At 41.8% G+C, this 23,537-nt stretch overlaps 1 protein-coding gene across 2 annotated transcripts in view; it reads left to right on the top strand.

Annotated features, from left to right (window-relative positions):
* Positions 1 to 23,537, top strand: part of GPM6A (glycoprotein M6A) — a 191,429-nt gene that overhangs the window by 153,842 nt on the left and 14,050 nt on the right. For both annotated transcript variants that reach the window (XM_037055110.1, XM_037055109.1), the window contains exon 2: positions 14,807 to 14,999. In XM_037055110.1, coding sequence (XP_036911005.1) covers positions 14,807 to 14,999 — 193 coding nt within the window. The remainder of the gene's footprint in view (positions 1 to 14,806; positions 15,000 to 23,537) is intronic.

Below are 23,537 nucleotides of genomic sequence, written 5' to 3'. Positions count from 1 at the left end.
CTAGGCATAAGGAACAGCCAATGCAAAGGCCTCAAGACAAGAGCATTCCTGCCATGTTTGAAGAGCAGCAAGTCTCCGGGGGCTGGAGCTGAGAGAGCATTACCAAAGAAGCAGGGAGGAAACGGGTGTTAAAAGTATGAGGGCTTAGACCTCCCTCAGGGCGCTGGCTATTGCTCTGGGCCTCCTGAAGGTCCGCTGGAGGGTTTCACAAGAGGGGTCATGGGATCTAACGTTTTAACAGACTGACCTGGGCTGCTCTCTTGAGAATAGAAACAAGTCATAGTAACTAATATTGGCTCCCATCAGAGTGCTTCAACTGCTCAGTCAACCAGTTCTTACTGAACGGCAGGTTTGTGCCAGGCCTCGTGCTGGGCAGTAAGCATACAACACTGAGCAAAAAAACCCTGCTGCACCTCACCTTGTGCAGAAGGCCATTCAAGACTCAAACCCATGCCTGGAGCCATATTCTAGAGGGAAGTGACCTCGAGAGAAAAGTCAGGGGAAGTCTGATAAAGTAATCACGGGTGGAGAGACCACAAGAGGTGTACAGGTTAAGCAGGTAGAAATGAAGGTGCAGCATGTGTGTGTGTGTGTGTGTGTATGTGTGTGTGTGTGTGTGTGTTCCTGACATGGGGACAGTGCTGTGCATGGACAGAGTCTGTGTCCAAGGAGCATTCACAGTGCAATGTCAGCTGCAGCAAGAGCTAAAGACCCAGCTAAGCAGAGGCCAGAGAATAAGGAGCTTTGAAAGCCAGGCTGAGGGTTTGTCTTTATTCAAAAATCAAGATCACTTTAAGCCCTTCTAAGATAGGAATCATTAATGTATTATAAAGCAGGGGAAGGGCATAAAATATATTCAAACAAAGAGTTCTGATTGAGATGAGCCATTGAGGGTACAGCAAGGTGCATGAGTGGCACTGTTAGTGCCTAACACACAGGCCGGCAGGATGACGGTCAGAGTCCATGTCTTAGTAGAGGAAGAGGGAGTGAGCAGAGGAGAGATGAGAGACAGGCAGGGAGAAAGCCCAGAAGCCAGATAACTGCTGGATCCTGGGGCCCAGTAGAACCAGCATCAGAGGGGTGGAGGGGTGACCAGTGGTCAGTTTTGGGGTGGGGAGGATTGAGTCTTGTATGTTATTGAGTGTGGGGTACATGGGAAATTATATCTGTGTAATGACAAAGAGGGAAGCCTGGAGGTGGTTTGCACAGCAAGATGGCGATGACAAGGAGCAACGGATAGGGAAGCAGTCTGTCTGTAAGAGGCAGAGATGGACAAGAGCAGCATCCACAGTGCAGCTGCTGGGGCCTGTGGGAGGAGGGGAGAGCTTTCTGAAATTTTATTTTGAAAATAAAAAGTGACGGGAAATCCAGTGGAGACATTGGATGCTCAGAAAGACAGAATTAATTTACCATACAAGAATCTGTAGATATCAGGAGGAAAGGGAGAAAAAATTATGACTACAGTGCAAGTAGACTTTTGATTTTGATTTGTTTCTTTGTTTGGTAAACTATTGGGAGGAATGTTCCATTAAAATGAGGCTGAATGATATCTAAACCTTATACGTACTTCTATTCATTGAAATACCTGCCATATTGATTAGATGGGCAGCTGAAGTAATTGGGAAATGAAATCTGTATGTACAGACCCTACTGCTAAATTCGTTAAAGTCTCTAAAGAATGCTATAGTTTTACCTATAGCATTCCTTCTAGGAATTTTGTAAGAATTCTTGTCATAGAGTAGAAAACCAGAATCTGGTCAATGGCGGTGTGTTCTCCTCTTTGTGGTTATGTTACATGTGGTGCGGTGTTTAATTTGAGGTTATCACTTCATTATGGCTCTGGGTTTGATTTTGATTTTTTGAATTTTAATTTACATTTTCCCCTGAGATGTTTATTGAATATAGATTTTATTGCCAAGCATTAGTGTATTAATTCCAAATGCACATGAATGTAGATAGAATGTTGGATATAAATTCCGCATCTTTTAAGCACTTGTTTTTATTATTTTTTCTTGTTAAATTATAGGTTTTTAGTTGGCAATTATAAGCATAGCCTATGATGTATAAAAGCTAATGTTCATTCAACAAATGTGAACTGTGCATCAGCTGTGTGCGAGTTTGCCCTCCCCTGGAGGGGACAGAGAAGCAGTAGATGACACCGGTGGGTAAATTCTGCATCACACTAGGTCCCATGTGATGCGGAAACAAGAAGAAGCAGAGCAGGGCCAAGCGGCTCTGGCATCTCCATCCATGAAGGTGGGAGAGGCAGGGTACCATCTGTGAATTGCACAGTCAGGATAAAAGCTGAGCAGAAGCTGGAAGGATGTGAAGGGGTGAGCGAGCAGACACCGACGTGAAGGTCTCTGAGGCAGAGGGCGTGGCTGCTACCGACACCGAGAGCCCCTGGGGGCTGGCTGTCTGCTCCAAAGCAAGGAGGAGATGTGGCGGAGTGACGTGACTGGGGTGGAGCAAAGTAGGAGGAGAACTCAGGGAGTAGAGGCAGAGGACCCTCGGACAGGTCTGGGGAGCCATTATAAGGGTCTGGGCTCTGCTCCAAGGAGAAGGAAGGGCCGCAGTAGGCTCTGAGTGAAGCATTGGCTCTCCAGGCCTGTCTCTCTCTCTTCTCATGTGACCCTCACACTTACTCGAGTCTATCGTCATGTGTATTTATTATTCATTAACAAATGGCACATATAATGCATGGTATATTTTAATATGTTTTTTCAATATTAGAGTCCCAAATGTATTGGTATCACTATCTGCACTCATAGATTTTTGTTAGTTTATAATTTTTCTGGTAATTGATGCCACATTTAGTAACTTACATCTTTATAAATGACAAGGCTGGCTTCCTCTTACTGTTCAGTTTCAAAAGCAACTGGTCTATTAGATAAACATTTCATATTTTCTCTTAATTGAGGCAATAGATGATTAAAGTACAGTAAGTCTACCAGTTGAAATTCTTGGACTCTTTGGTAAAAATGCAGCTGGTCAAACTACTCGAGGAGTATTCTTTTGACTTGGCTTGTGGCACTTCAGTAAGTGTTAAGTTTTCAAGCGGATAGGCCCCTGGTTAGTCAGCTATGTCTTCCTAGTTCACAAGTCAAATACATGGTTACAGTGGAAGTCCTGGTGATGCCGATATAAGAGTGAGGCAATCCCTGGAGACAATGAGTTCACTTTCATTAAACATTGGTCTGTGATCAAACATGGGCAGAGCCCAAGTCCCTGGGCCACGAGATGGTCAAGGACAGCTGTGCAGTGTATTTCCCTTGGATCTTCCGCACTCAGTTCTGGTTGTGAAATACCTCAGGTCTTGGGGTTTCTTTTTAAAAAATTTTTCTAAAGATTTTATTTATTTCTCTTTAGAGGGGAAGGGAAGGAGAGGGGGAGAGAATATCAATGTATGGTTGCCTCTCGTGGGTCCCCTGCTGGGAACTGGCCTACACCCCAGGCATGTGCCCTGACTGGGAATCGAACCGTGATCCTTTGGTTCGCAGGCCCGTGCTCAATCCACTGAGCTACATGAACCAGGGCTTGGAGTTTCTTAAGAGAAAGGAAAATGATCGTTGCTACGTCATCCTTGTACAGCCAGAGAGCAGCCAGGATGCTTCTCATGTAGCATCTCATTAGCAGAGCACACTGCCGTGGTTACTGCGAGCCTCTGGCCCCAGGATGGTCCCTGCCAACCATGGTAGGGGCTTTTAAAAATACCCCTACTGTAGCAGTAGGGAGAAAATTTCACATATTAGACATTATGCATAATATAATTTTATACATTATTCCATGGGATTGGGTCACATGGGAGAACTAAAAGAAAATCGTAAAAAATATTATATCGTTCGAACACATTTTTCACTTCCATTAATTAAAACCATTTAAAAGTCTTTCACTCCAATATTTTCTCTTCCTTCCAAGTTTGGCTTTAACATGAACATAGTCAGATGTTTGGGGAAGAAAAATGATCCTTTCCACTCTCTCAGTGTGGTCGTGTACACATGGGCTGAGGCTGCGTGGACTGTCAACAGTTTCCACTGTCAGCGCAAAACACTCTTTTCCCCATTTCTATTCCCAACAATGTGTTTATTTAGCAAGCTTAGTCTCTAAGGATTAGCCCGCCTAGGACTTCTTGGTGCTTTGAGAAAAAGCATTAGGCTGACGAGTTCCCACAGTGGCTTCAAGTATAACAAAGGCAAGTGTACCCCACACAGCCCCACAGTGGACTTTTGTAAAATAAGATTTTGCTTTTTAAAAAACATAGAAACTCAATCACTAGAAAACTTTAAGTAACTGCCAGTGTTATTGAAAGACAGCAGTAATGTGACAGTGTGTCATTACTCTCCATAAGGTCTTTTCATTGTGCCTCACCAATGTCCGGTCATGGCCAAAGGCAAAAATGACTGGTTCTCTCTACATCATGAAATACACGCCTAAGGTTTCCCATGGGTAAGCCCCATTTGGGGGTTCTGTTGCTGCCCCTCTAGTATCCTCTTCTGGAGTATCACTGAGTTGACAGCATGTTGAAATTGAAGGGCAGACATTGTGAGGGCAACCTTGACCTCCCCTTCCCCAGCACAGGTGACTCAAATCACAAAAAGAACAGCAGGTAGAAATAAGTGCTTAGCACGCATCCTTGCCTGCTGTGTTCCTAAGCCAAACTTTCTGTGAACTGCTGGTGCATGAAGATACGTAAATCCCAGTCTTTGATCTCAGACGCTCACAATCAAACCATGTGCACCCTACAGCACAGGAGCCCTGTCCCAAGGGTCGTGTCTGTCCTGAGGATTACAGAGCCTAACATGTCCCCTCCCACATCTGCTTCTCCCTTTTCCACAGGGATTCTCCTGATCCGTGCTCCTCCAGCACAGCCACTGGTGGTGACTGGCGAGAAATGACAATGAGCTTTGTGTGCATTCGTAAAGTTCCAAGATTAGTAATGTGGAATAAGGAGACTTGTGTGGAAAACACATTTTCACATGTGGGCTGAGCTCTCATAGAGACACTCAGGCAGTGAACAGGTGTGCTCTGCCGGGCCACGTCCACAGGCCACTCTGTCATCTTCTCGTCTCTCTCTCTAAACCTCTGTCTCTCAGTCACCACCATCAGAGTCACGTGGAACATGATCAAAAGGAGCAAAGGACATGAAGTGTTCAGGGTGTGGGACAAATTGGATAGGAGTGAAAATCTCTGATTAAAAAAAGTGCATCTATATTTTGTGGTCCTGGTGCTCATTCAGATTGTACTAGAACAAAATGATGGGCTTATACATGGCTGAAACAGAATCGACATTTGAAAAGATTTATTAGACTTTGAACTATTGCCTCTCTGGCATGTAGGAAGAAAGCCTGTGATGGTAGCTCCTCTAACGAGAGAAGGCAAGTAAGAGGGGAGGGGAGAAAAGAGAAACACTCTTCTGTCGATTTAAAACTGCAGAGAGCTTTAGGAAGTCTCTTTAGGAGAGCTTTAGGAAACTACAGAGAGCTTTAGGGCTTGAGAAGAGGCCAGGCTTGCAGCAGGGCCGCTTCTACGTGGAAATGCTGCCATTTCGCCGGTTCCCAAGTCCACGCTGACCAGCCACAGGCACCCACCAGGGCTTTAGGACAACCACCGAGTGGTGACCATTTGTGACTAATTGTGACAATTACCTGTTTTATACCCGTTTGAAAGTTCCACTAGTGCTCATGGTAGAGCAGCATAGGGTGATTATCAAGATACGCTTCGTTCTGTATTCTGTACGTTGAAATAATGTTGAGCTATAAGAAATGTACTTGAAAATAGTTTTATCAATTTGATGTTTTAGAATATGGCTTTAAATTTTGCCTCATACTAAACTGGTGTATATTGTAGTAACTATGTAATAGAAATTTTAATGTCTGTTTTTCTTAAAAGAGATTTTTAAATTTAGAATAAACTTGTAAATCTCAGATCATGAGATTGCATTAAAAACCTACCAATATGTGTAAAGATATTGTATCTGCAGATGTCATAGCAAATTTTCATAAACTAAATGAAAGAAACTTTTTGCAAGTAATTCATGCTCCTTTTATAGAATCTGTACTTTTTATTTTTTAATTTTTCTTTCACAAATTTAATTCATAATTAGGAATTACTGTGTCAGTATTTTAATTGCTGGCTTTTCGAATGTTTTTATTTTGAAGAATGTCTTCAAATTCCTCAGTGTCATGTTGAACGCACCCCAGTTCTATCTGAGTGACCTGCACTTGGTCACGTGTTTGGAGAGGGATCACAGACGGCCCCATCTCTGCCCTTTGTCACTGGTGTTGTGCAGAGAACTGCAATCCATATGTTTTTTATTGTCATATGTTTTCAACACTGGCCAGTATGTTTTTTAATTTTTTTAACAACTTAATTTTAATAATGTACTTATTTTCAAGATGAGTTTTAAAAATATTTATACTTTTATTACTCTCAAGTAACAATGCAATAAATTATAGATAAAGATAGTATTTGTTAGTGAGTTAAATTATGTGCAAAGTATTCATAAAGAATTCAGATCTTCCCCTTAAAAGCCTCCTGTAGCCATTTAATTATGAATAAACTTAACATTGGATGTACACACTAATTTTGTTTTTGAAAATCCACAGAGCATTCCGCATAATGACATAAGCAAACAGCAAAGCTTAAGTGTCCTGCACACCACATCATTTTGGAGAGATAAATGATTTTCAAAGTCATGAAAAACTACGTCGAACGCCAGTAAATAATCTGTGACAAATAAATTTAAGAAAAATGTTATCCTCTTTTTAAAAATTAATTTGCTTAAGAGCCAATGATCTTTACTCTCATTGTCAGTGTCATCTGCTTTTTCCTTTGGGGATTTAATAGTCCCCAAGTGCCCAGGTTCTCCTTCCTGGAGAAAAGCATGGAGCCTTCCTCTGTTGTTTTCCATGTACAAATGCCGTGTGTCTGCATTGTGTTTGGTGTAGAGTCGTACTGATAATCCTCAGCAGAATGTAATTGTCAAAGCAGAATCTTGGAGACAAATACACCCAGGCCTAGTCCAAGCACTGCCGGAGATGTAGATGGATGGTAGGGTATAATGGGTATTCTGATCACAGTGTTTTCTTCTACAGAATGAAGACAGTACAGAAATGCTTTTGAACTATCTCCTTAGCAAACCTGCATAAACGCTGTTTCACTTGCTCAGAAAGAAAAATAAGCTGACTTTTTGGGAGAGATATGGGACCAAAAAAAAGAGGTTTCTTTGCCTAGCCTTCCCAGGCTTCTTTGTCTTGCTCCCAAAGTAGGCAATTTCCACGATTCTGACATGTGTCTGCAAGGAAGGTTTGAGGTAATGAAATCTTCTTGACCTATTCTAGTTGGTTGTTAGGATAAGTTTTCCCATTAATTCATTTATTCAGCAAATATTAACTGAGCATCTATCATCTGTCAGATATCTTTCTAGGAATTGGGCATCCAAAAATGAGCAAAACCCAGAAATGTTTGACCTTGGAGTCTTTACATGTTGGTGAGAAGAGTCAATAAACAGAGTCAACAAGTAAGATAAATAATATGTCAGATGCTGATGGGTGGCATGGAGAAAAACAAAGCAATGCTAGGGTAGAGAGTTCAAGTTTAAACTGGATAAGTTTGTGACACATGAAAATGACTGCAAACTCTTTACCACCCCTCCCATCCAGGGGTCAAGTCAGTTTCTCAACCCCCCCAAATCTGGGCTATCTGTGAGCACTTTGACAGTAGAATGTGGCAAAAACGTTGCTCCACCATTTGTTTCTGGACTTAGCCTTGAAGAAGATTGCAAGTGTCTGCTTTCTCTGTCTTTGAGGTCCCACTGTGATAGCAACCACACGCTGCAGTGAGACAGCTGAAGTCGCCACGGGGAGGGACCACCCAGAGTGAGATACTTCCTGGCAGCCCTGTTCCAGCCATGCCAGCTGGGGCAGCACACAAGACAGGGGTGTCCACCCTTTGGGCCTCTGTGGGACACCCTGGAAGAAGAGTTGTCTTGGGCCACACATTAAATACATTGCAACACGCAATCACAAAAAAATCTCATCATGTGTTAGGTAAATTTATGGTTTTGCGTTGGGCCGCATTCACAGCCATCCTGGGCTGCATGCAGCCCGTGGGCGGTGGGTTGGACGCCCTGGCAGCACATCCCACTCTGTCCAGCATTCGGTGACCCCCGGGGCACTCACCATTCAGCTGCAACTGCTCAAAGGATTCTGAGTGAAAATCGTCCATTTGATTCCAGGAAAGCCGTGAAAATGTGAGGAACTATAGTATACTGTTGCTTTAAGGGAATACCGTTTATTTGGGGCCTGGCTCCCTGTGCAACAGTGGGTAGCCCAACAAACAAACCAAGAATATTTTGAGCAAATCTGAGAGTTGTGAGGAAATGGGCCATGCCAACATCTACATTAATTGGTTCATTTATTGTGGGGAAAGATGAGAGTTTTTTTACCTGGATCTCTAGACAGCATCTGAACAGGCAACACGTGTTCCGCAGACACCTCACAGGTGTCTGGACTCCGAGCACGTCTGGTGCTCCACTTTCTCTCCCTCCAAGGACAGCTCTGTTCACACATCAGACCCCACCCTCACGGCTCTCTCACCCCACAGGCTCACTTATCGCAGTCAGAAGAGTACGGTTCTAATCGCTATTGAAGCAATTAACTTTTCAGCCTTAGGGAAATAAGTTTGATTAATCAAAACATTCTTGCCAAGCCCTGATGACCAGTACAGAATATTCCGTAATTAGTGACAATTTTTTTTCCAAAAACTATCTGAATTGTAAATATTACCATTATTACAATTTTCATAGGAAAAATATTTTACGAAGGAACATATCATTATTCTTCCAAAACATTCACATACTTTTCAGTATCAGTGCTGAATGGTCATCTGAGAAATGGCCTGTACGTGACTAAGCCTCCCTCTACAGTTGTGAAGACCACAGGTCAATACATTGAAAGTCTTGGCCCCGTCTCTGTTGCATTGGAACTGGTCTGAAAACTCTGATTAATGCCATTTAGTTATAAGCTGCACACTTTGTCCAAAACTTGCTCAATCTTCTTAGAGTAAACCCCTTTTTAATCCCTGTGTTCCAGGTATATCTAGCTTATCCATTCATTTTAAAGCGTGTAGGCCTTTAATATAACTGCACATGAGACAGCACACTTTCCATATGCTGTTGTAGCTGGACAGCAGAGTCCGCGAAGCTCTTGATGAAACAGACATTTGCAATGGAGGGGATCCTGGAATCTCTACTTTCCGCAAAATTCCTGGTGATTTTGGTACCCAGACACAAAATCAGGAGGATACAAAGAAAATCTCCAAATTGAAATCATCAGGGAAACATAGTAGGTGCAGATGGTGAAAAAGTTTAAAATATTATACCGTTACCTACAATTTCATCATACATTTTAAATCTTAAATTTATAAACTTCCGTAACTATTGAACTTAACAAACAGACATCAGGGAAACTGAAAATTTGGTGAGTTCTATACCCATTAACAAATTAGATCAGTAAAATTTTTTCTATGAACTACTTGGCTAGTCCTGTTCTACCAAATATTTGCGGTGCAGCTAAACCTTTTGCAGACAGCCCCAGGGCACGGGAAGAGGGAAGTGCTTTACAAAACTGGTATAAACTTGACCCAAAATGAGAACACAAAAGTTACACGTCAGGTGCATTCATTGACGTGGCTGTGCCCATTAGGTCTGCGACCTCACCCTGTGTTCCTTCACTTCTGTTTCTTCTACCACCACCACCGGCTTCTCGCTTTCCCTCAACTCGCTGACACATGCCTGCCCAGGGCGTTAGTGGCATTCACTTTTCCTCTGGACCCTCTTTTCCCAGCCAGCCTCTTAGATCCCCCCCTTGGGGGCTCCTCTGCCTCCTTCATGTCTCTGCGAGATGTCCTCTCCGTTATTTCTTCCCTGAAAAAACTGGAAACTGCAGCCGTCAGTCCAGTATTCCCTCCCCTCTTCCCTGTTTTGTTTTGTTTTGTTTTTCTTCCCTGCACTTTTCACAGCCCCCCATGAAGTTCTTCTGCCCCTCATTTGTGATCTGTCTCCCACCCCAGGGAATGAGATCAGAGGTTTTATGGTTTTGACTGGCATCTGGTAAGGGCTCAATAACTATTTGTGGAATGAATGGACAAATGCAAAAGTATTGAACGAAATGTTAGCATGATGTGTTAAAAAATAGACTATGACTCAGTTGGATTCTTCTCAAGAAGTCAAGTTTAGCTTACATTAGAAAAATTCATTGAAATGGCAAATAAAAAACAAAAACATAAAGTTATTTTGATTAGAAAAGAACATGTTATGGAATTCAAAGTTAAAGAGATCTTACTTTCTTTAACCAAATATTACATTTAATGGTAAAACAAGTGTTTTTTTAAATATTAGCAGCAAGAAAAGGTGCCTTTATCACTACTCCCACCCTTTTCATTGCATTTTACAAAGTCAATAGAAAGATAAGAAGGTACCAATAATGAAAACAGATAAAGCTCAAAATGTTTACAGATTGTATGATCATCCATATAACTAACTCAAAATAATTCACAAAATCAAAATAAATCAAAAGTTCAAAAAAGAATTTTGCAAAATTTGTAGATACAAAATTAATTTACAAAAAACTACCAATCAGAGTCTCCATGAGTTAAATTGTGGATGCAGACAAACTGTCTCCAGGGTGTACACGGTGACATAAAGGGGCCATGAGTGGCATGACCCACAGGAGATCAACAACCCAAGTCCCACCCCGAGGCAGTGGGGTGCGGCCCAGGGATAGACCCACAGACTGCCCACAGACAGACCCACTGGGTGCTTGGTCACAACACGGTGATGTTGTAGGGCTGGCACAGAAGAATCCACTCGTTGAGAAATGGTCCTAGAAAACACTGTCAGTGAATAAATGTCCATCTCTTATCCACCTCCTCTCCAATATCCACCATTGTGTTGGCCTGTCTGCTCAGCTGTCTGTCTCCTGTGCTCTTTTCTTCGGTTTAGATTCTTTACTTGTTATTTTTCTTTCGGTGCACTTGGTAGAGTGAGCAAAGGTAAAGGCTTGTGTTTACTTCACAACGTTTAAATGGAAGTAAATTAACCATATATGTCATCTTTTTTAAAAAATAGACTATCTCAAGAGTTTTGATTTCCTTTGACATTTTTGTATTGTCAACCTATAACCCCAGAAAATAGTGGGCAAACGCTAACATTTCAGAGAGGCGGGAAAGCCTCAGAATCCCTTTAACTCAGGGTTAATTCACTTGAGAAAATACCAAGGGCACTGGACCTGAGCAGAGCTTCTTTGTGAATCCTAGGCGGTGTCTATACACATGTAAATTCTGTGTTCAACATTTGAACCGCCAGCTCCGTTGGAGAACCAACGGGCCCTGTTCCCATTGTATTTGGTACTGAGAATGTTTGTGGTACAAAGTGCTCTTTACTGTTGTCATATTTCCTCAGGAAAGGTATTTTCTCCAGCCCCAGCACTCCACTTGCCGTGCTGTGGGCAATACTCATCTGTCTAGAAGACTGGTTTCTCGCCGGAGGTGCAGTGAAATCATGGGGACGGGTAGCGGCAGAATCCGCAGCCTAAGAGGATGAGGGTGGGGAGCGGATGCTGGGCCCCGGCACATGGTTGCTGTGGCAACGCTGCTGCTCTGCCAAGGCTGTTTCTCACTGTGGGTGGGAAGAAGCTCCCTCCCCTGCCAACGAGGACGACGACGTGGGGTTCTGGCAGCTGGAGAGAATGCTGAGCCTATGCGCTGCTTCCCAGATGGGAGCTCTGAGAGTCTTCCACAGGCCACTCTGCATGCCAGCCCTGCAGAAGCCCGGGGTGGGGAAGGCAAGGAGGGCCCAGCCCAGCACAAGGGAAAAGTGTGCGAGCTGAGATGCTCCAGGGCTCACTCTGGGTGCAAGCTTTCGCAGAGGATCAGGCCTGATGGGGAGGGAATGGAGGCTCAGGGGAATGTGCATTTGTCAGATGGGGTAATATAATTCTGAGTAATTAAAATGGCAGCATTTAAATGGGAAGGAAAAGAAGTATCTCCATTTGGAGATACTTAAACTCATTTGGAAATGCTGGTTCACTCAGGGTTGTCAATTTGGACTTACCCAATATTGCAATTTACCTGACGTTTTTCTAAATTTAACAGTTGGTACTCAATTAAAGTTACGAGTCAGGCATCGCTGGTTGCATTCCCAGTCAGGGCACACGCCTGGGTTGCAGGCCATATTCCCAGGATGGGGTGTGCTAGAGGCAACCACACATTGATATCTTACTCCCTCTCTTTCTCCCTCCCTTCCCCATCTCTCTAAAATAAGTAAATAAAATCTTTTTTAAAAGTTACGAGTCAGGACTATGATGCTAACAGAACCACCACCCAGGGATGTGACGTCTGGGTGACCAGGGTCAACTTGCTTCCCTGGAGACCAGCAGTGTTGGTCCATCTGCCCTGCAGGGCAGAGACTGTGACAGGAGCAGAAGCTGACTCTGAACTAGTGATGGGGTGAGTCAGACGTCCACGGGGGCCGTTCTGGGGGCCAGCTCTGAGTGTCCCCCTTCATGTGCTCAGGAGCCCTTCTCCTTCTGACTTTATCTTTACTCTTTTCTAAGCTTTAGGTCCGGGGCCCAGCAAAGGTGATTCCTATCTATGAATGTGACATTCGGACCCTCTTCTTTATTTTTGAACTTGTATTCTGAAGGGTTTCGCCAAACATGTTATTCTGGTTTTGACACCTCTGGGCCTGCAGTAGGAATCTCATGAACCTCTATCAAATGCTTCAGGAACAGTAGGGGAGACAAATCACAAAGGAATAGGACTTGGGATCGTGGGGCTGCCTGGAGCACCAAAATTAGGAGTAACTCTGCCTTGGGTGGGCACTAATTTTATTCCTTTCTTCCTTTATTTTTAAATGAGATGTAACTTTCACAACGTGGAGAGAGAGAATAGTCTAAAGATTTTCCTGCCACCCTGGTAATCTTCCCCCCAAACTGTGATCAGTGACATTCAGATACCACACACACTCTGGTCTCCTCCATCTGCTGGCGAAACCTCCGGCACTACCATAGGAAGTGTCAAGCTGTTCTAACCTTTCCTACTTCCCCACTGTGTGTGCGTGCATGTGCGTGCCAGGGGAGGAGTGTTCAGGACATGATTTGTCTGTACAAGCAAGAGCCGTGGAAGCAGGGAGGGGTTCAGACTCCCTTTCTTGACCTCCTCCAGGGCAGAGGGGACAAGCCGTAATTCTCTTGAGAAGGCCAGTTCGGTGGTCAGTATTAAAATAGCAGGCCAGCCCCCCACCCTCTGAATATGAAGTTGCCTCACAGAGGAGCTCCGTGATCATTGCATGTACCGTATGTTGCTGGGAACATACGTGCATTCCAGATAAAGCGCACCCAGATCTTCCTGGGACTCAAGCACAATGAATAACAATGTGTTTGTTTCCTAACGTCCTTGGTTATTTGTTTCTGAAGACAAAAAAGTTAATTGGGTGGAGAGTTTTGGAGGGGCTTCAGCATCATGAAAGGAGATTGATTGATCAAGAATTTCCAAAAGGAAAACAGTGGGAGGCCAGTCGGGGAAGGAGTAGGGACTGGGGTGGACCGAAGTGAAACAGGTCACCTTCCTCTTAGCCATCAGCCCTCTTACCCAAATTCCACCCCTCACCTGGGGCTCGCACATAGCGTCTCATCAGTATTTCTTATGCAAAACATACCGGTTTAAGCATTTCTAGTCAATCTCTTACAAGAAGAAAGCTAGCAGTCACCTAGAAAATTCTGATGCTTAATTAGAGTATTAACAACAGTGCTTTTCCAGTTGCTCAGAATAAATAAGTCTGAAGCCATCTGTTGAAAATTAAGGCTAAAGTGACTGAACTTCCAAAGTGATTACTGCGGTCAAGGGAATTTTGAAAACCGTATCACAGCGCAATGACAGTTGATATTAAAAACTGCTAAAGCTGCTTCTGATAACGGTAGACGTTTATTGAGCAGTTCCTCTGTCATGCACTATTTTATGTATTAACTCATTTAAGCTCACAAGAATCGCTTGAGGGAAATTCTCACTGTCATCTTTTTACAAATGATGAAATCAAAAGAATAAACTTGCCAAAGACACGCACAGTGCTGAATCGGGATCCCAACCTGCCCTGGTCTCTCTGTCTGGCTGGGCCAAGACCCTCCTCATTTCTTTACCATGTGGCACAGCGAGAAATGGATTTTGCATGACAAGTCACTACAAAATGACACACATAAAATCTGAACTGAAAGGATCCTAAAATAATTTGCCTTTCCATAGGCAACGCACTCAGACATTGCCTGGTCTGTTCTCTTTCACTTTAAATTGTAGATCACTGGTTAAAGCTCACTCAATGGGTTTCCTGAGGAACAGATTTTGACCAACGATTTAAAAGATACAGCTCCAGGGAGTCCAAAGGAGTAAGTGTTGTTGAAATTAAAACTCCAGCCCGTGGAGCTTGAGATCGGTGAAGTCAAGAAAGAATGACCCTCACGCGTGGATGTGAAGATCAGTGGTTCTGAAGTCTGGATGGGGAGGAAGGGCTTCTGCTGGGTTGGGATAGAAGACGAAGCCATCAGCAGAAGTACACATTCTCTTGTCTGGAGGACGGGTTTCTACTCAAGGAACTTGACATTTATACCCTGCAGAGCAACCTTGGCCTTGATTTACAGAGTTGGCCTGATGTCACCCACAAATGCAAATATACTTGCCCATAATGCTGAAGTTTGAGAAAAATTAGATGAACAAGAAATACTAATTTCTACCTTTTTTCCGTTGATCCATGCAGGGTGCTTTGAGTGCTGCATTAAATGCCTGGGAGGCATTCCCTACGCCTCTCTGATCGCCACCATCCTGCTGTACGCTGGCGTGGCCCTGTTCTGCGGCTGTGGTCATGAGGCGCTCTCCGGAACGGTCAACATTCTGCAGACCTACTTTGAGATGGCAAGAACCGCTGGAGACACACTGGACGTCTTCACCATGTAGGCCACCCCTGCCTTGCTTCTTGTTTTGAGAGTGTGTGGGTGTATTGCTGTGTGTTGAGTGAACAGGTCTCTAGAGTTTAGTGAGGCCATGTGATACAGGAAAAACAAAATTCTCTTAGGTTTTGCCTATGAATCAAAAAGACATCGACCTTTGCCATGAGTACAGGACATGGAGCAGAAGATCAGTGGCCAGCATAATCTGGACTTAACTGTGCATGCGTTTGAACACAATGTTTTCTCCAAAACTCAGTTGCCATTAAGTAGAATGCTTGCCTTTCCATTGCTCTTCCAATCTGAGCAGAGACTTATCTAGCAAAATAGGACAGAAGCCAGAGCACAGAGCCTAAAAGAAATGTTGACTCTGCTGCTTTTTCCAGAAAAATCGCCCAAACTCCCTGGTGCTCTGCCAGGGGTATCCTGTCATCTGTCCTTTCCTGTATCACAGAAATGATGTGGCCACGCAAGTCAACATTGTGAAAGGCTCTCACTGACTTCTATGAAAGGGGAAGTCATAGAAATAAGGAGCCCCTATTCATAAGCACCAGTTATGCTTAAAATGTACATTTTACTCACAACATGTAAACTCCTGGGATTGCTAAATTATGAGGAGGTTAATATTTTTTAAAAAGATAACATAAGCATAGTCTGGAAGAAAAAAGAGTTTGCTGTTCCAGTTTCAGTTCTTTATTGACTAATATTATAGGGGAAAAAGTTTAGGATTCACCCTGGCCACACAGCTCAGTTGGTCAGTGTCATCCCAACACACCAAGGCTGTGGGTCCGATCGCAGGTCAGGGCACAGACAAGAAGCATCCAATGAATGCCCACATAAGTGGGACAACAAATTGATGTCTGTCTCTCTATCTGTCTGTCCATCTCTCCTCTTTCTCCTTCCACTCTCTATCTAAAATCAATACATAAAGAAAGAATTACAGAAGAATTTATTTTCCAATGAATTCCCAATTCAGATCATTTATTCAGTGATGTCTTGCCCACAAAAAGGAAATACTTATTTACTATGTTTTATTTTCTAATCCCAGCAGATAAAAATTCTCCATTGTGTCAGCATTTATTTCACGCTTCTTGGGACTGTGTGATTATAATGTTTTTCACCTTGCTTCATTTTGTCATTATAAATAAATTCGAACCTTCTTAATTTGTATATACTTTTTCTGGAATAAGAAGCTTTTAGAGTTACAACTCTTTGTGGTTACAGCTGGGAGGGGGACTTTGCTTTTGACTTATAATTCCATCAGAAAGGAGTTAGTCATATTTCTTATTTACCAGCGAAGTTCCTACTGACCTGGTGTAATTTTTAACCTCAGACCCTAATCCAAGAAACACCAGGGCAACATGGACAACTTTCTATGTAGAAAGAACTTAACTTTTCTGCAACTCCAATTTCAGAAAATATAACATATTGCTAATTTTTAAAATAGTCTATCAGCTACAGGCACACAAATTATCTTGAGCAAAGTATTGCTCCTGTTATATTTGTTATTTTATTCATTAAAGGGGTTGATTTCTATGAAAATGGCAAGAGAAAAAGGGATGCACATTTTTATCAAATCACAGAATGAGAATTCCCTTCTACATAGGTGAGAGTCATGGACCCTGGACAGAGTGAGAGGAAACATTTTAGGGAAAGTTGAAATATTTATGTTGGTACTTAAAATTTGATATTGATTGGTCATAAAATAAGAACTATAACAGCCCTGGCTGGTGTAGCTCAGTGGATTGAGCACAGGCCTGAGAACCAAAGGGTCACTGGTTTGATTCCTAGTCAGGGCACATGCCTGGGTTGCAGGCCAGGTCCCCAGTAGGGGGCACATGAGACGCAACCACACATCAATGTTTCTCTTCCTCCCCTTCTCCTTCCCTTCCCCTCTCTCTGAAAATAAATAAATAAAATCTTCAAAAAAAGAAATATAACAAAGTAAGTGGGTAAGACTGAGAACCCCCCCCCACTACCCTCTGTCATACACACACAGTGATTAAGAGGACAAAAAGTTGATTACCTACTCAGTTAAGAAGTAGATTTCTTTTAAAACATATTCACTAACTCTGAACTAAGTATCAGTTTAGAGCTCATCTATGTCTCTGAGAAATGGAAATGAAGAAATAGTAAATTTTTCAAACCATGACCTAAAAAAGATAAAGGAATATACTGATGTAACTTTATTTTATAAATTTGTTCTACAGAATTAGCATTATCCATTAAATTGAATTCTGTAAGTTCACAGTAAGCAGTTTATCTATTTCTATTACATTGGCTGTATAGCATGAAGGGATCTTTAGGAGTTTATAAATGATCTTTATCATTGGAAATATAATTAAACTATTAAAAATGATTTGGATAATTGCAAGTTAGTTTCAGAGAACCTTAAGAAAATGATTACATATATTTTAATGTGATAAAACTGACATTTTCTTTTTAGTTTTATTTCAGCCCACACTGGACAAAATATATTTTCACTGTGCATTATTTTAAGCTACCACAGATGTCCTTAAAATCTACAGATTCTCTATATTTAGGTTACATCTAAATTGCTAACTTTCATTTTGGAATAGACATTTTAAAGAAACACAAGCCCGACAAGCATCATGAGCTGGGCACACACATGGATCAGAAACCAACTGTCAGTCTCTTTGACATCTCAGCCGTGCCCGATCACAGGCTTCTACCAAAGCCCCGAGGTAGCTGTCCATGGGGGAGCTCGAGAGAGAAGTCGGAGATGATGCAAAGTTAGTGCTTTTACTGAGTTGTTCTCGTAGGTTGGGAGTGAAATGTGACACCAGTGAAGCCTGTTTTGAATGGGCAGAATCCCATTCTGATAGGAATAACAGCAAGGATTCAAATGAGCTCCCATTTCATATTTCAAATAACTAAAATTCCTACACCAGACTCTGTGAAGCAACCAAATGAATTAAGATTCTCTGTCAACAAACAGGCCATGAAAACACAGAGGGAAGATATGTACTGTAAACTACTGGGTACAATTAGTGCCAATGGGTACATTCAAAGTTCACATAAAGGTTTAGACCGGGTAGAGATTGCCCTGGGTGGGGCTGCCAGACAAGGATATCAGAGGAATAGATCAGAAACAGAGGAAGTAAAACAAAGAATATAAAGCAGAAGTATTGCAGGCACAACACTTGCTTGGAAATCAGCTAAGGCAAGTTGGAAAAGAATGTGTAAGAGAATGACTGTGAGGAAAAGACTAGTTGGCCAGCCTCTGTAACAGAGAGAGAGCCCATTTCTTTTCTCCATAGTTCTTATCCTTGATTCAATCAAACCAAGTGCTCCCACCCTGTTGGCTTATAAAGGGAAAGAAGCCTGTTGACTGGATGTGGGGACCAAAAGATAAAACCAATTGTCCAAGACTCCAGTCTCCCACCTGAGGTCCTTGGGATCAGAGGAGTTACTCCTCCACCTCAGCGTCTGCCTTTCTGTTTCTTCTCAGCCTCCCTCCCTGTAAACACACTCACGTATCTCAACATGGTCAGTGTGTCCCAGCCTGTGGGCCTCACACACTGAAATGTGTCTTTCCCACTTCACTGATCATCTATCTAGCTTCCAAAATTGACTTCTCGTAAATAGATTTGCAAATAACCTCCATTCTCATGCAATCTCTTTAGACATGCAATTCTAAGTACCATTAGCTCTCACCAGTGGAAGGCGATCTGAAATGTAGCTCCTGTACTGATGTTGCCCATGAAATCACTTTGTCAGATTCCCTTTTCGATGTGGAGACCCCCACAGAGTGGGGAAGGTGAGTCTCTCAAAGGTTTTGTGACCCACTGATACATATTTAAGAACCATTCTGTTTCTCCTCACCTGCTTGGCTTCCCAGAAGTTTTTCTTCCCTTAATCTATCAGTTTAGTCTTTCAAGTTCATGGTCATTTGTTGGCTACAAATGATTGTGACAATGAGCATGTAATTTCACCCACTGTGCCCATTATGGAATATTCCCACACTCAGAGTTCAGTTCCTTCAGGGGAGGCTGATTAGGTCCCTTGGCCCTGGAAACAGCTCCCTGTTATGCCACATTTGGCTGTGTGATAAGGCCAATTTTCTGATTTGAGATTTGGACTCTCATCTGCGAGCCCCCCGCAAGGTGTTACCATTGTGCTTCATAGGTTTCACTTGACTGGGTGAGCAAGAAACAAGGTAAATATTTTGCCTTTGCAAAGAAGATTCCCATATAGGACAATGAAATATGGAAACTGGTTAAAAATTAAATATCAAACAATTCAAACCACTAACTTGGCTAAGTGACTTGGCCTCTTGAATAACTCTCCTGAGGACTGAGAAAGGAACAACCTTATCGACAATATAGTGCCCCCTTGAAAACATCAGACAGATTGCATTGGGGTTTTGACTAATTATAATCAGGACTGAGGAACTGGTACTATAGATTTCTAGAGTGGATATATTTCATTTTCACAATTTTGACTGTGACTTGAGGTGAATGCAGCAAAAACTGAGTTTACTAGGTAATGAATTCTTTGATATTTAATGCACACATAAAAATCAGTCCCTGTATGCCCAAAGCAAAAGCAGACAGTAACCTCGACAAAATAGGTGTATTGATTGTGCTCTACTAACATAATATGTGTATCTATCTTAGCCTCCCTGTACTTCATGTTTATTCCTTGGAAGTTAATGAATAGGAAACTGATATCAGTAGCCTAACGGATGGGAGTGAGAAGGAAAGGAAGGCAGGAATTCATGGCAAGATAAAGCCAGGATTCGTAGGCTCGTGGAAATCACAGCGGTGTGCACACACCATCTGTTCTGACCCAGGGGGTTGACAGTCAAACCAGATGGCTGAGATCTTCTACTTACAAGAAGTTTGAGGCCCAGGCAAATTAATGTTGATGTGGGATTATTGATTAGTCGTGGAAAGTCAAAAATAATTTCAGTTGTTGCTAGAACTTCAGTTAGAAAACTGCACTAATTCCTAACTTCTGATAAAATAAATGGTGAGCTCCTTCCTAGGCAATATTTCAGCCAGACAAGTAGCATTTAAAGGAGTGTTTAAGAAGAACCACCACCACCACCAGACCAACACATTAAGTGTAAGAAGCCGAGACAGAGAGACAACAGTACATGAGGCGCAACTCCTGGCCTTGTTCTAGGTGGTCTCTGCTCCTTTCTACCTTCCCTACCTTCCCTTGGACAAGTTACTGAACCTGTCTCTTTCAGGCCCTTCTCAGAAAAGGGGATGCACTGACGCCACCCACTTCCTAAGGTGGTCATGGGCATCAGATGAGTTGGCATTTTAAAACAACTGTCATATGGCTCACGTGTCATAAGCGCTAATTCTTGATGAACATGATGTGATGATAATGGTGATGACAGTGGTTGTCATGACAGCGATGTCTTCCCTAAAGCTCTATCTCAACATTAACAGTCACTGTCATGGTTCCAAAAGCCTGTTTGTCTCCGGGCAACAATTAAGCCACCCTGCTTACATAATGTGCCTACTGATTTACTATGTAACTAGAGTAGATATTTAAGCCAAGGTACATATCTAGATAGGTTTCAGACTGAGTTAGAAATCAAAGATTTGATGTCTGTTTTATAACACCTAAGAATACAGCAACTTTAGAAAAATATTTACAAATAAAAATATGAGGATTTCATTCAAATAACGTGTGTAAGGTTATCGTGTAGAAGGAAACTTGCTTTGCTCTTTATGGTTCAGAGAGATTTGAGCCAATGAATTCTGATTGACAGGGAAAGAGTTGTTAGATTCAGTACAAAGAACTTTCTAAGGGTCAGAGTTTTCTGCATAGTTCATGGGCTGATTCAGTGAAGGTGTTCAGGTGTGGCTGGTAGTGAACTTCCAGTTGTGAGATGCTTAAAATCTAGAAGTCACTCACTAAATCTTGGCCTTCTTTATTCAAGAACAACTATCTTAATATTAATTCTAATTTTGCTGATTTCATTATTGTGAAGATCCAGTGAAGAAATATATTTAAAACTCTTTGAATTTATAATACTTTTACATTGCTCTTGTTTCCAAATATGCATACATGCTTTTCAGGCTAATTGCTGTCTAGGGTTTCATTCAGTGAATTCACTCATTTAGCAAAAATCACTGGGTATGCTGTGGACCACTCACTGTGCTGATGTATTTCTATCTTGTAGGGATACAGGGCAGAACAAGACAAATTACTTTTCTTCAAGTACTGACAGAGGAAAGACAAGTTAGCAAAAGCGCCATCCACATCAGACTAAGCAGATACAAACGACAGAACAGTAGTTAGTACATGTGGGATCCATCAGGTTAATGAAACGGAGGGAATGGAGAAGCTACAACAATTGATACTATATGGTATCGGCATAGACATACATACAGGAATCTATAGGCACATATAAAATTATGATCTTACTCATTTTTTTACCAAAAAACTTTCAGATGGATTGAAAGTTAAAATGTAAGAGTAAATTAATTCATAAATGCTAGAAGAAAATGTAGTTAAGATTTCACATATTATGGGACAAGTATTATTTAAACAATAGAAGAAATAACAAAGATTTATAGATTTGACACAACATAAATTAAATTTTACTCATTAAAATGTGTGAAAACATTAAAATGTATGAAAAACTGAGCAAAATATTTACCAGTTACATGACAAGTGCTCTTAATTCTAATGAATTCAAAATTAACAACAAAAAGATATATTCTGGGTATTCTAGTAGAAAAATTGGCAAGATATGAAACATATCCCATTAAAATACAAAATGATTAGTACCTTGTAAATATATTTTCATCTATACTACTAAACTAAGAAAATTAATAAAAATAATACCATTTTTGACTATAAATTTATCAGGAAAATGGAATGATGATACCTGGTATTGGAAAACAAACAAAGAATAGGCCCTTTACTCATTATCAACACATCTTTATTTTGGCACAAATTTCCTGAACTCCACTTCCACAAAATATACCTCAAAATTTTCTAGGAATTTTTCTTAAAGAAACAACCTACACTGTGCCCATACCATGCTCTTCAAAATAGTAATGCATCAGCTTTTCGTAGGTACTGTAGCACATTACAAAAAATTTAGTAAGTTAAAAAAACCACAAATTTATTATTTTTTTAAAGTTCTGGACATTACGAGTCTGAATCGGGTCGTACTGAGCTCATTGAAATGGGCTAAAATCAAGATATTGGCAGGACTGCACTCCATCTGGAAGCTCTGGGAAGAATCCCTGTTTGCACTCGTCCTGGCTTCCAGAGGCCACCTGCATCCCCTGGCTCCTGGCCTCAGTCTTCGAAGCCCACTGTGGAGCATCCTCAGACCTCTGAACCCGAGCCCGACTCTCCTGCAGCTGGCAAACTTTGGATGCTGAGTGGCTGCTCAGAACAAGGGGGACTGGGCAGCTTATTGGTGTAGAAACAGAACTGGCTGTACCACAGGTGGTCACCGGAAAGAGCAAGATTATGAGCTTCTGAGAAAGAAACCAGCAAGTCTGTCTACTTGAGAAATTGTATTCATGGGATCTTCAAAATTACACCCCCCCAAAAAATGTTTCAGTGGCCCCAAGAAGGTCTAGCCAGACTTACTGGTGAGGTTCTTCTTCTGTTCAAAACTAATTCTTTAAAGACTGGGAGAGGTTGCTGTTTTCCTAAATGCACGGACCCATGACACTAAATTATAAGATTCCTTAAGAAAAACATTTCCCCTAAAAGGAATAAAATTAATCTCTAGAAAACAATCTCAAAGAAATGGAGTTACATGAGTCATGTGACATAGAATTCAAAATAACCATCATAAAGATGCCTTATGAACTCAAGGAAACAATGCATGAACAAAATGAGAATATCAGCAAAGAGATTGAAAATATAAGAAAGAGCCAAACAGAAACTTGGGGGTTAAATAACTGACCTAAAAATTTTTCTAGAGGGGTTCAAAAGCAGGTTGAAGGAAGCTGAATGAAGAATCGGCAAACTCATAGACATGTCATTTGAAATCATTCAGTCCGAGAAACCAAGGGAGTGAAAGGGAGTAAAGAAAGCCATAGAGACTTACAGGGCACCTTCCAGTTGACCCCAAACACTCATTGTGGGAGACCAGAAGAAGACAGGGGCGGAAAGCCGATTTAAAGAAACAATGAAGGAAGACTTCCCAAATCTGTACAAAGATATAGGCCTCAAGATTTAAGAACCTCAGTGGACTCTAATTAGGATAAATTTAAAGAAACCCACATTGAGACATATAATCAAATTATCAAATGTGAAAAACAGAATTCTGAAAGAAACGAGAGCAAGCAACTCTTTACCTAGAAGGGAAACTCTATGAGGCTATCGGTTGATTTCTTTGGAAAACCTTGCATATGCCAGAAGGGAGTGAGGTGCTGTAAGTCACCGGGAGAAAGGGACTGCCAACCAAGGACACTGTATCTGCCAAATATGCCTGTCGCATATGAAGGAGAAATAACTTCCCAGGATTTAAAAAAAGGGCTGAGGAAGTTTATCACCACTAGACTTGCCATACAAGAAATGCTTAAAGGG

The sequence above is a fragment of the Sturnira hondurensis genome, unplaced genomic scaffold (genome assembly GCF_014824575.4).
Source record: "Sturnira hondurensis isolate 20B ecotype Veracruz unplaced genomic scaffold, ASM1482457v3 Scaffold0008640, whole genome shotgun sequence".
Taxonomy (NCBI): Eukaryota; Metazoa; Chordata; class Mammalia; order Chiroptera; family Phyllostomidae; genus Sturnira; species Sturnira hondurensis.
The sequence above is the reverse complement of the archived record's forward strand: the minus strand, read 5'-3'. Positions and strand labels throughout refer to the sequence as shown.